General features: G+C 36.8%; 1 protein-coding gene across 1 annotated transcript; it reads right to left on the bottom strand.

The window, feature by feature from the left end:
• Positions 1–3,750: 3,750 nt before the first annotated feature.
• LOC115928685 (zinc finger protein 585A-like) lies at positions 3,751–12,064 on the bottom strand. The gene is made up of 4 exons (XM_030996437.1): positions 11,022–12,064; positions 9,016–9,164; positions 8,180–8,290; positions 3,751–7,452 (listed from the first exon to the last, which is right to left on the bottom strand). Exons 2-4 carry the CDS (start codon positions 9,131–9,133, stop codon positions 4,706–4,708), a joined length of 2,976 nt encoding a protein of 991 aa, XP_030852297.1. The 5' UTR covers positions 9,134–9,164; positions 11,022–12,064; the 3' UTR covers positions 3,751–4,705.
• Positions 12,065–15,646: the final 3,582 nt, after the last annotated feature.

Genomic DNA, 15,646 nt, shown 5'->3' with positions numbered 1-15,646 from the left:
AAGGAAGAGAAAATAAAAGAATAATAAAAACAAAGAATAACATAAGAGAGAGGTTATAGAAGAGAAAAACAAAGAATAACATAAGGAAATGTAGAAAGAAAATGATAGAATGATAAAAACACAGAAATTACATAAGAAAATGTGATAAGGAACAAACAAAGAACAGAATATGATGTCACATGCAAGATGAATGAGAGCAGGAGCATTTTTTTAGGATGGAGCTGAGAAAACTATTCAAACAAATATGTACAAATTTATGAAATATATTTAGATGTTTGAATAACAAAATTTGAGTTGTATGCAGCCCTGCACATCAAGAGGAATCAACTTGTATATGGAATTCACCCGACCTTTTAGCAGATGAACTCGGGAAGTATGAGATTGAAATAAACGTCAATCACTAAATCATCTGCCCGCCGACGAGCCCTCAATAAGAACCGAAAATTGATAGCACAACGGCTATAAAAACGGGGGAGTGTTCGGCTTGAATTGTCAATATTCATTGGATGATTGATTGGACATTTGCCCTCGATATTGTGTTCTATTATTTTTAAAAGGCGCAGTGCAATGCAACTTAAAAGTTAGATTTCAAAAAAAGTTCCAATGTTTTTATTCATATCCATGTGTTTTTAATATATTATACATGACTGAATCATTTGTATAATTTTGATTTAGGTCCTATGGAGTTTCATAATCATGTAGGCAATATCAAAATATGTGTTAATGATATCAAGTCTCAGGTTCACATAACATTTTTCCTCTTAAAGGTATAGACCAGTTTTGGAAACGCCCCCTCTCAAAAATTAAATGGAAGCTCTTATTACCAATCCTGTGAAAGAATATGTTTTGACGAATACGTGATAATACAAATTTTGCCGGGAAACCACCTACTAATTTAAAGAAAAGGGTCCTTAATTGCGTAGGACAACGTCAAATTTTATGAATGTGGCTTTTGATTATGAACAGTGGAATTCAATGAAGTTATATTTATTTGCAAGTGAGCGAGCAACAAATTTGGCCACATTTCTTTGACAACATTTCTAGACAGTCAGGCGTACTATTGGTAAAGAATGACATCTATGAATGACATACAGTGTACTTCTTTAAAAAGGGAACATAACTTTCTCCAGCATCATCTCTGCACATAAACATAGCTACAAAATTATATTGTAATACACCATAACAAATGAAAGTTTTATCCCCTTTCATACCACACCATCATCCATGATGACAGATTCTGGGAACCGGGCTGTGATCATTTAACTGAAATGATTTTAAAGCAACAATGTAAAAAGTACTTTGCGCACGAGAGTGGAATCTATAGGGGATTTCGCATCCTACTGAAAAAAGTGAGATTTAAAAATCGCTTTTGCATCGCGATAAAAAAATCGGTGTTTTTTTTGTCTGCGTGTGGGGCCGGGGTGTGGGGACAGAATAATGTCACTAATCTCCGCGATTCGTATCGCGAACCAATTCGCAGCAAGTCTTGCTATTTTTCAGAATAATCGCGATAGTTAACCAGGCGCTGTGTGTTTGAATGGTGCTTGATTTATTTAATCCCAGGATTCCAAGTGCGCATGCATACATCGTCGAGATTTACGCATGTTGCAGTTTGGATGCGTTCTTGTCGTCGAGCGAGAATTATCCGTGTGTGATGGTCGTCAACAAAATCAACCTTTGCATCGCGAGACAATTCTCACTAAAATATTCTTTCTCAATATACAACTTCTAGACCCTCCTCTCTTCTCTACCCTTGATTTTCTTTTTCTTCTTTTCTCTCTTCTTCTTTTCTTTTTGTTTGTTTGTTCGTTCTAATATATGTTGGTGTGTGTTTTGTATACTGTTGTACTTGTTATGTGTTTAAGTGTTGTGGGGCGGGGTAGTAGGTGTTCTCTACACTATGAACATGACAGACAAAGAAAGTGGACAAAATATACAGTTCCTCAGGTAAACAAAAGAACATCCCTTCACTGCTATTATGTAAAAAGGTGAATATGCATGTGACACCTGTTCTACACATTTTTACATAATAGCAGTGAAGAGATGTTCTTTTGTCTACCTGAGGAACTGTATATTTTGTCCGCTTTCTTTGTCAGTCATGTTCATAGTGCTAGCTCCTTCTCTTTTTATCATTTATCTTCTTTCTTTTTTTTATCATAACCTTTCTTTTTTTCTCTGAAGGAAATTCAAGAGGGGAAAAAAATATTGTGGAAAAGAAAAGAAATAATTTATACGCAAACTGGTCGAGAAAATAGTACAAACTTTATTTGCGATTTGTTTAAAATGGGAAAATATAATTTTGTTTATGTCAATATTTTTCATCTGTAAATGTGTAACTTTATTTGTAACCTTGTATGGAAATTTAAAAGTTCACTTGCAAATTTTTGTAGACCTATGTGAAGATTATTTTGTTATTTTGTATACAATGTTATAAATTATGTACAATTTTCTTTATGAGAGAAGAGAATAAAAACCTATGAAAACAAAAAATTGACATGTGTGCAAAAAAAAAATCGATCCAAATCGCGATCCAAGTCGCATAAATTGTTTTGTGTGAACGGCCTAATTCATGCAGCAACGCAGTGAAAGACAATTCATTGAATCTCACCCCGCTTTCATATTCTTCTGGTCTTTTAATCCCTTTGTCGTGTGCTTTGAGGCTAATAATGGCCTCGTATCTCATTCAAGGTTGCATAAAATATAATATATTTTATTATGACGATTAATAAAGAAACAATGTAAGATCAATTATCATGGTTCTGTGTCTTTATATTTTGTTTTCTTTCTTTGCGTTGTATTCAAATGGAATTACATGGAATTACACTACACATCACTTCTGTGAGCAAACTACTTCATCACTGGCTAAAAAACCTTATAAATTCATTCATACGCAGCAATATCATAACATTATAAGTATCATACGAAAGAGAATGAATTGAACTTTAACATGAATAGTAGGACTTTATCAGGACATAACAAATTTCCTAGTAACAGATGGAAAAATTTAGGTTTCATTTCCTTGTTTCGGTAAGGTCGACATATTCCATATATCTCATTATTAGCACATATTTTTACATTTAATGTTAGTTAGTCATGAGTCACAGGCAAGAATTCTTCTGATTCAATAAAATATAATTTATTTTGATACAACAAAGACATTGTTTCCTAATTTCTAAGCTTCAAACGAAAAGAATATAAAACCTGCTCTACAATTCAAACAGAAATAGCCTCATAACTGTACAAAACGATGAAAGGAATTTAAATTTCTAGTATTTTCTAATTTCCAAGTAGTCTTTATTACACAAGAAAATTCATGTAGAATTTCGGCATGGGGTCTATAGGTATGAAACTCCATGATGTACAAGGAAACCCTATTAGAACGAGTATAGCATGCAATAGCAACTGTTTCATCATAAATTGCATTAAAATAATGTTTTACAAAGTGAACCATACATCCTTTTTTTTTCCGGGCATTAAGACCCCTTTTCAATTGGCTTCTTGTTGTTATTTTGTTAATGAAATTCAAATCTAATCTAATCATAATGAAATGTTACGAGATACTTCTCTTTCAACAAGATATATCTGTTTGCAGAATACAAACGTACACGTTCTACATTTATGTCAAAGACTGATGACAACTACAAAATATTTCATACTTGTCAGATTTTTACCTCTGACATTTTTACCGTGCACTTTAAAATCAAGGCCAATAGAATGATGTAAAATGAAAACACTGATTCAAACACTAAATAAAGGCACTTAAAATTGTCTGATTTTATTGCGACGTAGGATATACAATTATTTCGGCCAAGTATTACAACCAGAGAAAAATGAATACCCCGTAAATGTCCGTGTATGAGACGCACTTTTTTGTTTAAAGTTTCGATTTATGTCCCTCCACCTGGCGCTATGCCTGGCAATGTCTCCCAGCTCAGTAATCGATGTGTTGACTCACCACTCGGAAACTAGAACAACACTCAAATTTGTCTGTCATCTTGGTTAGAAAGTAATCTTTCAAATAGTTCTCAATATGTAGTTTATAATAATAATTTATCCAATTTTTCTTCTATTACACACGGCGTACCACAAGGTTCTATACTAGGTCCTCTACTGTTTTTAATTTACATTATTGATCTTACACATTCTTTTAAAAACGACATTGTTCCTATTATTTGTGACAGGTTCACAAGCACAAATCGGCGCCTTAAACTGCACCTTGCAGTTAAATGCAAGTCCTTCCCCGCGTGGGTTTTTTAACACGAACCTGGCTTGCTGCAGACAAAGTGGGCAAATTTTTTTTTTTTTTTAAATCCTCTGCCCCAAATATAGGGGTGCGTCTTATACACAGGTGCGTCTTATACACGGAGATTTACAGTACTTGGGTTTTTTAATTAAAATCTGGCCTACCTGTGCCATCTTTGATGGTGAATAATTCTTTTACGAGACATTAATATACATTTGCCTCACTCGACCCAGGTGAGGTAAACGGGTATCTGGCATGGAATTAATTCCTTGAAATGCTAGAGCACCAATATTGCTAATGCCGTGGAGCGCCAGGAGTGTCAAGTCTAAAAGACATGTCTTGAGCACTATCCAAGAACCCACTATTATTATTGCTCGACTGATATGGCTTTTCTACAGTATGGATATTTATAGGTCATATTAGACTACTCTTTCAAATGAACAATTTTCTTCAAACAGAATACTAAAATTGATTTAATACAGAATGAGTTTTCATATGATACTTTAAACTAGACTTCCAAGTGAATTGTTTGCTACAAATTGAACAAAGATATGTCTTTTCTCCTGTATGGGTTCTCATATGCATATCTAGCACACTCTTCCTTGATAAACCTTTGTTACAAACAGAACAATGGAAGGGCTTTTCTCCACTATGGGTCCTCATGTGTCTTGTTAGATTTTGCTTGGTTGAGAATATTCTGTTACAAACAGAGCACTCATAGTTAGTATTTCCTCCTCTGTCTTGTGTCTTATCACAGAATTTCAGGTGGTATGTTAGACTTTTCTTCCAAAAACACTGTTTGCTACAAAAAGAACACTGAAACGGCTTTATCTCCGAATGGCTTTTCATATGATCTGACAGTTGACTTTCAAGCAAGAACTTCTTATTACAATGAGAACACTGGAATAGCTTTTCTCCCGTATGGGATTTCAAATGCATATCTAGGTAACCTTTTCTTGAGAACCTTTTGTTACAATCAGAACACTGGAAAGGCTTTTCTCCAATATGGGTCTTCATGTGTATTCTCAGCTCATTCTTGCATGAGAACATTCCGTTACAATTAGAACACTGATATGACTTTTCCTTCGTATGGGTTTTTATATGATACTTTAGACTAGTCTTCCATATGAATTGTCTGCTACAAACAGAACACTGGAAGGGCTTTTCTCCACTATGGGTCCTCATGTGTCTTGATAGATCACTCTTAAATGAGAACCTTTTGTTACAATCAGCCTCAGGACAATGAATCTCTTTTCTATCATGGGTTTTCATGTGGTTTGTTAGCCTAGTCTCCGAAGTGAATCGTTTGCTACAAACTGAACAAAGATATGGCTTTTTTATTGTATTTTCTCCCGCATGGCTTTTCATATGCCTGTTTAGGTCACCCTTTCTTGAGAACCATTTGCTACAATGAGAACACTGGAAAGGTTTTTCTCTACTATGGGTCAACATGTGTCTTGATAGCTCACTCTTGAATGAGAACCTTTTGTTACAATCAGGACAATGAAACCTTTTTCCACCATGGGTTTTCATATGGTTTGTTAGCCTAGTCTCCGAAATGAATCGTCTGCTACATACTGAACAAAGATATGGCTTTTCTCCTGTATGGGTTCTCATATGCATATCTAGGTAACCCTTTCGTGAGAACCTTCTGTTACAATCAGAACACTGGAAAGGCTCTTCTCCAATATGGGTCCTCATGTGTCTTCTTAGCTCACTCTTGCATGAGAACTTGCTGTTACAAACAGAACACTGAGATGACTGATATGACTTTTCCTTCGTATGGGTTTTCATATGCTTGGTGAGAGAAGACTTGCTTAGACACACTTTTCCACACTCGGAGCATGGACTTGGATTATCTACATCATGGATTACAATGTGGCGTGCTAGACTTCTCCTCCACATGAACTGTTGACTACAAACAGAACAATGATATGCTTTTACTCCTGTATGGGATCTGATATGAGATAACAGATAACTTTTTAGCATGAATTTCTTATCACAATGAGAACACTGGAATGGCTTTTCTCTTGTATGGGTTTCCATATGCATGTTTAGGTAGTCCTCAGTAGAGAACCTTTTGTTACAATCAGAACAATGAAACAGCTTTTCTCCACAACGGGTTTTCATATGATACTTTAGACTGGTCTTCCATATGAATTGTCTGCTACAAACTGAACAAAGATATGTCTTTTCTCCTGTATGGGTTCTCATATGCATATCTAGCATACTCTTACTTGATAAACCTTTGTTACAAACAGAACACCGGAAGGGCTTTTCTCCACTATGGGTCAACATGTGTCTTTTTAGATTTTGCTTGACAGAGAATATTTTGTTACAAACAGAGCAGTCATAGTTAGTATTTCCTCCTATGTGTTGTGTTTTATCACAAAATTTCAGGTGGTATGTTAGACTTTTCTGCCCTAAAAACTGTTTGCTACAAATAGAACACTGGAATGGCTTTATCCCTGAATGGCTTTTCAAATGAGATAACAGATAACTTTTCAGCGAGAACTTCATATTACAATGAGAGCAGTGGAATGGGTTTTCTCCTTTATGGGATTGCTTATGTCTGTGGAGGCCAAACTTCGTTGTGAACCTATTGTTACAATGAGAACACTGAAATTTCTGGAAATAGTTTTCTCCACCATGGGTCCTACTGTGTTTTTTTAACCCACTCTTGAATATGAACTTTTTGTTACAAACAGAACACTGGAAAGGCTTTTCTCCACTATGGCTCATGCTGTGTGTTGTTAGCTTACTCTTGAATAAGAATTTTTTGTTACAAACAGAACACTGATGCCGCTTTTCTCTTCTGTTAGATACCATGTCTATTGCGCTGTCAGTGTTTGCAACTCTTTCATCACCATCAGAACACTGCTTTTCCGGTAGGCTTTCTCTTTGTTTGTTCATCCCTTCATGCTCAGGCCTATAGGAACATGAAGCACCCACTCTGTCCACTGCTGTTGGAGGCTGTTTTAGCAAATCGCTTTCTTGAACTGAAACATCATTTGAACTAGATTTATTAATCATGCTCCTGAAGTCTCTTTGAGATGAATCACAATTGGTCATTGCTTCAGCATTTGGCAGAACAGTTGAGCTGCCTTTTCTTGAGACCTCACCCTGTGTTTCTGGCTTCATACATCTCCTTTCGTCCAATTCTTCACCATGTCCTGACAGCTGCTGATTTGATCTTGTGGGGTTTCCAGCTGAGAAAAAAAAGGAATTTATGTATTATTTATTTGGAAATTTGCAAATAATTGTATAACTGAATGATAAGGCCAGAAGGGGATATACATGTACCCTTGCCCATTTAGAGTGGGGAAAGTGAAACAGAAGGATATATATGTATACACCTTACATTCTTCCTCTATCTCTTTCCCCGTAACTTTCACCCATATCGGATTACCCAAAAACAGCTTCTGATAATTGTTTAATACGATTGTATTCAAGACTTGTGATGTCCTCCTCTCATTAATGATTTACATAATATTATAATCTTTGAAGAGTTCAAAGGATTGAATCGGTTGACTGGAAATAGAAAGGAAATGGGTTTTAAAATATTTTCATAGATGCTAACGGCTTTCTATAATTTTTAAGTCCAACTTAGAGATAAGTTCAACTTAGTATCTTTGTGAAACACCCCCCAGAACAGTAATTGAATGCAGTGACCAGTCTTACAAAGAGTTGTGATTGATCCAAATCAATCGCAAATCCTCCAATCAATCGCAAGTTTGCAGTTTCGTATCTCTTATGTACATAGTTGCGATTGATATCAATTGCAAATAGGTTGCGATTGAGATCAACTCTTTGTAAGACGGGTCCAGAGTGATAATAATGATACTGTCAGCGCTTTGGTCAGTAAAAGGAAAAGCGCTACATAAGAAGCTGGTATTATAATCCTTATTATCATTTATGAAGATCAAAAGATTTTACCTTGAGGCTCTGCCACGTTACTTGTCTTGATCTCCTCTTCCCTATCCTCTCCTGAAATTTCTTGACTAAAACTTCCATCCCGACAGCTAAACTGCAGGTTGAGGATATCATCTGTTGAATAATAGTAAGCCAGAATCAGTATTTTGATTTGAATAGAAATGTCAAACAATTTTAACTCATGACAAAATTCCATAATGTAGTTTTACATAAAATAGTAGAGTAAATGCATCAAAACAGTTTGGAATTAAAGACCCATGAGAATGACGACAATTTTCATGTCGGCATTCTTTTAGATATTTTTCATTTCAAGCAAAATCTTGATACAAATCATTATCACATGATTATTTGATAAATACATGTTAAAATTGTGAGTTATACAATATCTTTTTTAAATAATTTTGTGTATAGAAATAAGATCAGGGTCTTCTTTCGATAGGAAATGAGTAAATGGCATTTAACCGTTGTCCGAATTCTTTACTTGAGATATTATCTTTCAGGGGGTTGTTTCACAAAGATTTTAAGTCGAACTTAACTCTCAGTTGGACTTAAAAATTATGGAGAGCCATTTGTAGCCTTTAATTAAAATATATTCAAAAGCGAAACCTCAACTATTTTAGACTTTTTATAAATTCCACATCAAGAACATGAAATCTCCTTGTTGATAGAAAATATGAATGATTCTGAATCAACCTTTTATGCCTTTCAAAATAACTTTTACAAAATATTTTCATAGATGCTGACGGCTTTCCATAATTGTTAAGTCCAACTTAGAGATTAATTCAACTAAGGATCTTTGTGAAACACCCCCAGAATAGTTATGAGCCTTGTGCAAATACCGTGTATTCTTGATGGGTCTCTGGTCACCTCACCTTCCTCATCTTCTGTATCCTCTATCTTCAAGAAAAAGACCTGGAATCCTGTCAGGGGCTCTTCAAGAACCTTGATTTCACTCATCTTGGCTTCCCGTCTCCAACCCTTCTTTATCCTGGATGAAAACAGACACATCACAAAACACCAAGCATTGAAAGGCTGCTGGTTTATTTTTACTTAGTTTGCAGATAATGCAAGTATGTGATATTGAGGGGAATAATTTCTTCGAAAGATTTCCTTTTGTTGACAGCCACCTCTAGCCAACATTCTCTCTTCTCTCCTACCATTCCTCCTTGAATCTATTCATATTCTTGGCATGCTGTCCATCCAAGCAAACACTCTTACATTGATGATTGCACATCACACAAACTAAAAAAACCTGTGGTCTCTGGGTGGATTTGAAGTTTGGACGTCTGATCCTTTGGTCTGCAGTCCAGCAAGCTACCAATGTATCTGCGAGTTGAGCTTGAGCGGCGATATAAGCTACGATACTTCAGACTATATCTCCTGTGTCCTAGATGGCGCTATTCACTAGTCATCTAACCCTAATTTATCATTTTTTATATTATTAGATATATCATTCTAAGCTGTACCCATATTATTTCTTTTCAATTTAGGTGGCTGTCGCAAAAGGAAATCTTTCCAATTTCTGTAGAAATACAATCATTTCCAGGAAATATTCATCGGATTTTAGAATTCTTGTTCAAATTTTTAGTATATCATCTGCAGTGTAAACTCTTGTGCACGAACTTTGGACTTGTTCCTTCATTTCTTTACCTATTTCAATTAGTTTAGTATATTAATAGGCGCATGCACTGATTTCCCTGAATTTAGCTATTTACTCCCGGCTCCCTGCCATGCATTTTTACAATTTATCAATTGCTATTAAGTATCATTATTAAGTATCAAAAGTCGTTGGCGAAGCTGTTCACGATGATCAATTGCATACGGTATTGACAGTGGGGTGCGATGTGCGGGCGCGCGTGTGTTTAATAGCTAGCGACTGTTATCACAGATCCTCATAAAATTTATGTTAGTAATTCACATTATGATGATGATGATCATCATGGTCGTTAACTTCACGCACGCCTGCACCCCACCGTCGGTACGTGTAGTAAGCATTGCATTGACTTATATGCTCTGCTGGAGTGTTTTAATAGCAGCGGCCGGTTTGCCGTGAACCAGTGAGAAAATTATATTATAATTTATATTTGGACTATAAAATTAAAAAATAATGTTTTCCTTTTTAGGAAAAATATTCCAAAAGAGATAAGAAAAAATAAAATGGAACAGGAAAAAGAAACATCAACATTTTAAAATCATAACCATTATTTGAACAATTGATGAAGATTTAATTGATTTTTGGCATGTTTCAGCATGGACCTAAAAGTACTAGGTCCATGGTTTTAGTCACTCCATCCAGCGAAGCATAGAGAGTCAATGCTAATGCGTTTTGACCTTTAGCACTGCATACTTGCTGTGAGGCAGGTATTATACACAAATATACACACCACACAATATTGCATAGACTGCACACAATAGGACCAATTGGGCTGATCGAAAAATTTGACACTAGACTTATAATTTGAATTTTTAAATTACTCTTTTTAACATCAGTAGTGTTGAAAAAATGTATTTTACTGCTATTTAGGTTTCATCAATTGTCACTAAAGTACCGATTTTGAGTAAAATCAGTTGAGTTTTGTACAGTGGTGTTTAAAATGTTGAGAGTCAAAACCACAGCTTTTACTACACAGCCAGGATAGTAATGCACCTATGCATGTGTGGGTTTTAGTAGGGTATCGCCACGCTGCAGCGTGGCGATACCCTACCAGCGCGCTGGAGTTACGGCTCAATAGTTGGATTCTGAACTAGCAGCTTCAGCTGTGTCAGCGATCGACTCTGACAACAGGCGACGGATTCATCAAACGACATTTAAAAAAGTCAGAAACACAGATTGATAAAGTCTCACCGTATTCAGGAAAGATAACCCTTTAGTGATCCTGAGCTTTCACGACCAAATACAGAAAAGAAGGTCCAAGGACAAGGTTTTATAAATCAACGTCGTTAATTTGCTAATTGTTGTCCTGTTGTATGGGATGCCAAAAGGCTATAGCTGCTATATATAGGGACGTACCGTACCCTGCCCGGTTTCCGCCCGATGGGCAGTTTTTCTCAGATAACTTCTCTGAAAATGAATTATACAGGCGCTAATGTATACCAATTTGTTGCCGAAATTCTAGCAAATCTAGCTATGCCATTTTTACGCCCGAAATCATAAGCGATTGTCCGTAGCGCGCCGTCTGCGTGAGGCATTTTCCTTGCCTAATTCCGCCTAGACCCGCCCTAATTCCGCCCGATGGTGGGCGCGCATCAAAAGTATAGAAAAAGGAAACATCTCGGGTACACGTTAGGCCTTGAAATCAAATTGCTTCCCAGTAGAATTCGATCTACATGTTATTTTGATAATTGATATTTCTTTCTTTATTTCTTCCCTTGCCTCTGTAGGCCTAATGCAAGTGCACTGTTATTTATCAGTTTCTGATCTGGAAAAACAATTTTTTACTGCCTTTGGAAAATCCTGCGACTTGTCTATGATGTTTTAATAATGTGTTCAGTCAAATCTTCAGTGTTCTATCGCTAATCGGGAGAGGGGAAGAAAAAAAAATCCACAATAACAACATTTTGTCAAAAAAAACTACCACTATTAAAGTAAACACTTTGGAAAGAGAGTAATGGCACTTCATTTTTTTTTTTTTTTTTTTAAACTGCAAATTATTCTCGACATCTCTCAAATCTTGATTAAAAAATAAATTAGCGTATATTTTTAGGATATTGGTTGGAAAAGCATAGCATTTTCGTCATAGGAATTATCATCATCGCCGACATCGTCTTAATCATCATCATTACAATTTTAGGGTAGGCCTATGTGACGCAAATGTGGTTTCCTGTTTGATTATTTGTTCAAGACTTCAAGTTGTTGTGTTTTTTGTTTTCTAGTTGTTCTAAATTATGCAGTATTTTATGCATTCAATAATAATAGTTCAACTTGAAAGATAAAACTTTCCGAAATGATCTTAAAAACGAAGTCGTCGATTCACTTCCATGGGGGGGGGGGGGGGGGGGGGGGGGGGGGTAGTGAGCACATTTTTTTTTTTGATCCTCAACAAAATTTCAATTTGCACCCCCCCCCCCCCTTGAGCGCCGGGGGGGGGGGGGGGCCCAACCCCCTAAAAAGGTAAAAATCACGTGATTTTACATGATTTTTTTCTCAAGGGGGGGGGGGCCGGGCCCCCGGGATCCGCCACTGCCCCCACCCCCCCCCCCACATTTTCTACATAATGCTACATGTTAAATTCATCCATTCATCTATTTATTTATTCAATATTCATTCTTTTTATTGCCGAGAGATATTTATGTTATGGATAGAGATGAAAAATGTTCACCTTTTATTCGCCATAAAACTTTCGCAAAACTAACAACGTAAGAATCACCTTAGCAATTTGAAAGGCCTGATAGGCGTATGCCCTTAATGTATTATTTATACTACTCTTTCGATAGCCATTCATATAGGTTTATTTCACATGAAACAACAGACTGGGATTTTAGTTTCTACCCCTATATTTATTTTATTCACAGTCAACTGAGGGAAATTTATGGCAGCGAAAATGTCATGATTCATGTTGGTCATGTTGGTAAAATTAGATAACACACAAACAATTGAAAAATAATTATAGCCTAAAGCATAGAAGTATTAAGAAAGAAGGATATAAAATTGAAGAGGGAGACTAAAAGAAAAATGGGGAAAAGGAGGGGTGTAATCGAAGAAACATCCTGTATCGTATTATAAACAAGCACTCTTTTCGCTACAAAGCCACGACGCTGGATTAAAAGGCGACACAACATGAATACAAACTTTTTGCAAATCTATACCAACCCTGGCAACTTTTTTAAAAGCCGGACCTATTTTTTGTCATTGGGATCACTGTCGGAGAACCGAACTTCAAGCATTTCTTAATATCAATCATATCTAATTTTGTCACAAAATTTAACTTCATGACTAGTAGGCCTACATTAAATTACAAATCAATAGACCACATCGTTACCCGAAATTGTCGGTTGCTCGAACGAACGGCCAAACATCATTGCAACATTCTTCGGGGGGAGGGGGGGGGGGGGGGGCTTCAATCCCGGCCTCCCACCTTATTCGCCTATCATAATAAGGACAATTACACCCCAGAAAACTACTCCCAAGGATAATTACCCAAATGACAATTACCCTCGACGACTCAAACTACGCCCAGAAAATTACCCCCGATGACGATTACCCCCATCTCTGAAACTTAACCCCTATATAGGACATTGACCCCCCCCCCCCCCCCCGGGACAACCAAGAACAATACCCCCTGTTCATTAAAGGGGAAGTCAACCCCGATAATAAGTTGGGTAATTTTTAGGGGGAGATCATTTTCAGGGTCGGGGGGGGGGGGGGTAAAATTATTATCTATCCCAACATCGTATAAACGATGTTCACAAAGGGAAAATTTTCTATAAACATGTTTAAAATGTGTTGAGTTAAAAACGTTTATACTAATCATCTCTAGATACGATGAATTTTAGCTGTGTGTGAAAAGGCTGCATGTTATTGCAATGACGACCTTCGTCATTGCCTTGTTTTCGTTCACATTCTGCCCCATAAATATTCTTCTTATCTTCGTCAGAAAATCGCATTCGTTTTGCACGTAGTGCTTGTTATTCCTAGTTAGGTGCTTTTCTCATGTCCATTTCCTTTCAAATTTCGTATGGTCAAGGGTGAGTTTATGTTACCCCTGGGGGCAATATGTCTTTCTACACAGCCATTCTCAATGTTTTCAAAGTAGTAGGCGTCATGATTCTCAGTATCATTATATGGCTGTATTCCTCTTTTGTTATGTACATAACAAAAGAGGAATACACCCTTGACCATTTTATTATTGTTTTGGTTTCGGCCAGGAATACAGACTGGTCAAATGGCCTAATCCATCAAAGTTATGAGTCATGTTTCGGGCTATACTGTAGGACTGGTAGGATTTCCCTGAATTCAAGTTCGGGGGGAACATGAAAGGAAGTGGACCTGTTGACCAATGGGAATTTAATATTGTATGACCCTTCCCACTTTCTCAAACTGTTGCCCACTGGCGTACCTATGGGGGGCAGGGGGCAGAGTGCCCCCCCCCCCCCCCTGACGGGCTCCAGGGGGGAAAAAAGAAAAAGAGGAAAGAAAAGAAAAGAAAGGAAAGGAAAGAAAAGAAAAAAGGAAAAGGGAAGAAAAAAGGAAAGAAAGAGAAAAAAGGAAAAAAAGGAAAGAAAAAAGGAAGAAGAAGAGAAAAGAAAGAAAAAGGGAAAAGAAAAGGAAACGAATAAAAATGGGGAAATTTTTAAAAAAAGACCATGGTCGTACGCACCAGGGGGGGGGGGGCAGTTGACCCCAGATATTTTGAAAACGTACAGTTTTTTTCCTGAAAATGTAGTGTAGGCCTATACCAAATCCTTCAATTCTACTTTTGAAAATGCAAAAGTACCCTCTTGACCAGTTCGGTCGCTCGAACTCCCTTCACTCCTTTTGCTTTTGAGATTCTTCGAAAACTTTTAACGCATCTTTCCCCCTCCCCCACCAGAAAAATATTCCGCATACGGCCCTGAAAAATTAAAACAAATGAAAATAGGAAAATATAAGTGATATAACAAATTCGAAACTCTTCGCTGGCGCGAACTGCTTGCTAGCCTATTTTGTATTAAATGTTTTCACTTGCTCGTCCCCCTGAAAAAAGAAAAGGATTAGTATTGCCTAGAATACAATTGTGCCTGCCCCGACCTGCAACCATGGCAACAATAACACACAATACAGTGCGTCCCAGAAAAAGCGAAACCGAGAAGTATCGATGTTTTATCATAACTTAATCACAACCATAATGAATGAATGATACATATTTGGAAAGCTTAGAGTCTCCTCTTTCAGTTGATGCTACTCCGATGATGCATATTTCACGCATGAGTGATTAAAAGCAATTTGAAGGAAGGAAACCAAAAAGACATTTGGCGGGCGGTATCTGAATTTCGAAGAAAAATTCACATTTCTAGAAAGTTGAGTTTCTGCCCTTTCATATGACACCTCAATCAGGAAAAATGAGCGAGGAATAACAAAGTTCTGTTTGTTTAAAGTAGCCCTTACATGTTCATAATTTTAACAAACGAATTCGTTTTCACTGGGTGCTTGCCGTAGCAAAAAGCAGATTTGACAAAAGACTTAACTCCGTTTCGTTGACAATCAGCCATGCATGAAGACTCTCGTCTACGGCTGATTGTCAATGAAACGGAGTTAAGTCTTTTGTTAATTTCGTTTATTGATACGGCAGGCAGCCAGTGAAAACGAATTCGTTTAATAAAATTATGGAAATGCAAGCACTACTTTAAACAAACAGAACTTTGTCATTCCTCGCTCATTTTTCCTGATTGAGGTGTCATATAAAAGGGCAGAAACTCAACTTTCTAGAAATGTGAATTTTTTCTCGAAATCTAGATACCGCCCGCCAAATGTCTTTCATATGGCTCCGTTTA

Source organism: Strongylocentrotus purpuratus, unplaced genomic scaffold (assembly GCF_000002235.5).
Source record: "Strongylocentrotus purpuratus isolate Spur 01 unplaced genomic scaffold, Spur_5.0 spur5_scaffold_3, whole genome shotgun sequence".
Taxonomy (NCBI): Eukaryota; Metazoa; Echinodermata; class Echinoidea; order Camarodonta; family Strongylocentrotidae; genus Strongylocentrotus; species Strongylocentrotus purpuratus.
This window is presented reverse-complemented; position numbering and strand designations above follow the sequence as displayed.

What these genes read in the sequence shown, in the direction of transcription:
- LOC115928685 (XM_030996437.1), bottom strand. Translation starts at nt 9,133, where the DNA reads ATGAGTGAAATCAAGGTTCTTGAAGAGCCCCTGACAGGATTCCAGGTC. An exon ending in AGACCCATCAAGAATACACG is followed by an intron (nt 8,291 to 9,015) that starts GTATTTGCACAA and finishes ATTATTCAACAG; the next exon opens with ATGATATCCTCAACCTGCAG. An exon ending in TAACGTGGCAGAGCCTCAAG is followed by an intron (nt 7,453 to 8,179) that starts GTAAAATCTTTT and finishes TTTTTTTCTCAG; the next exon opens with CTGGAAACCCCACAAGATCA.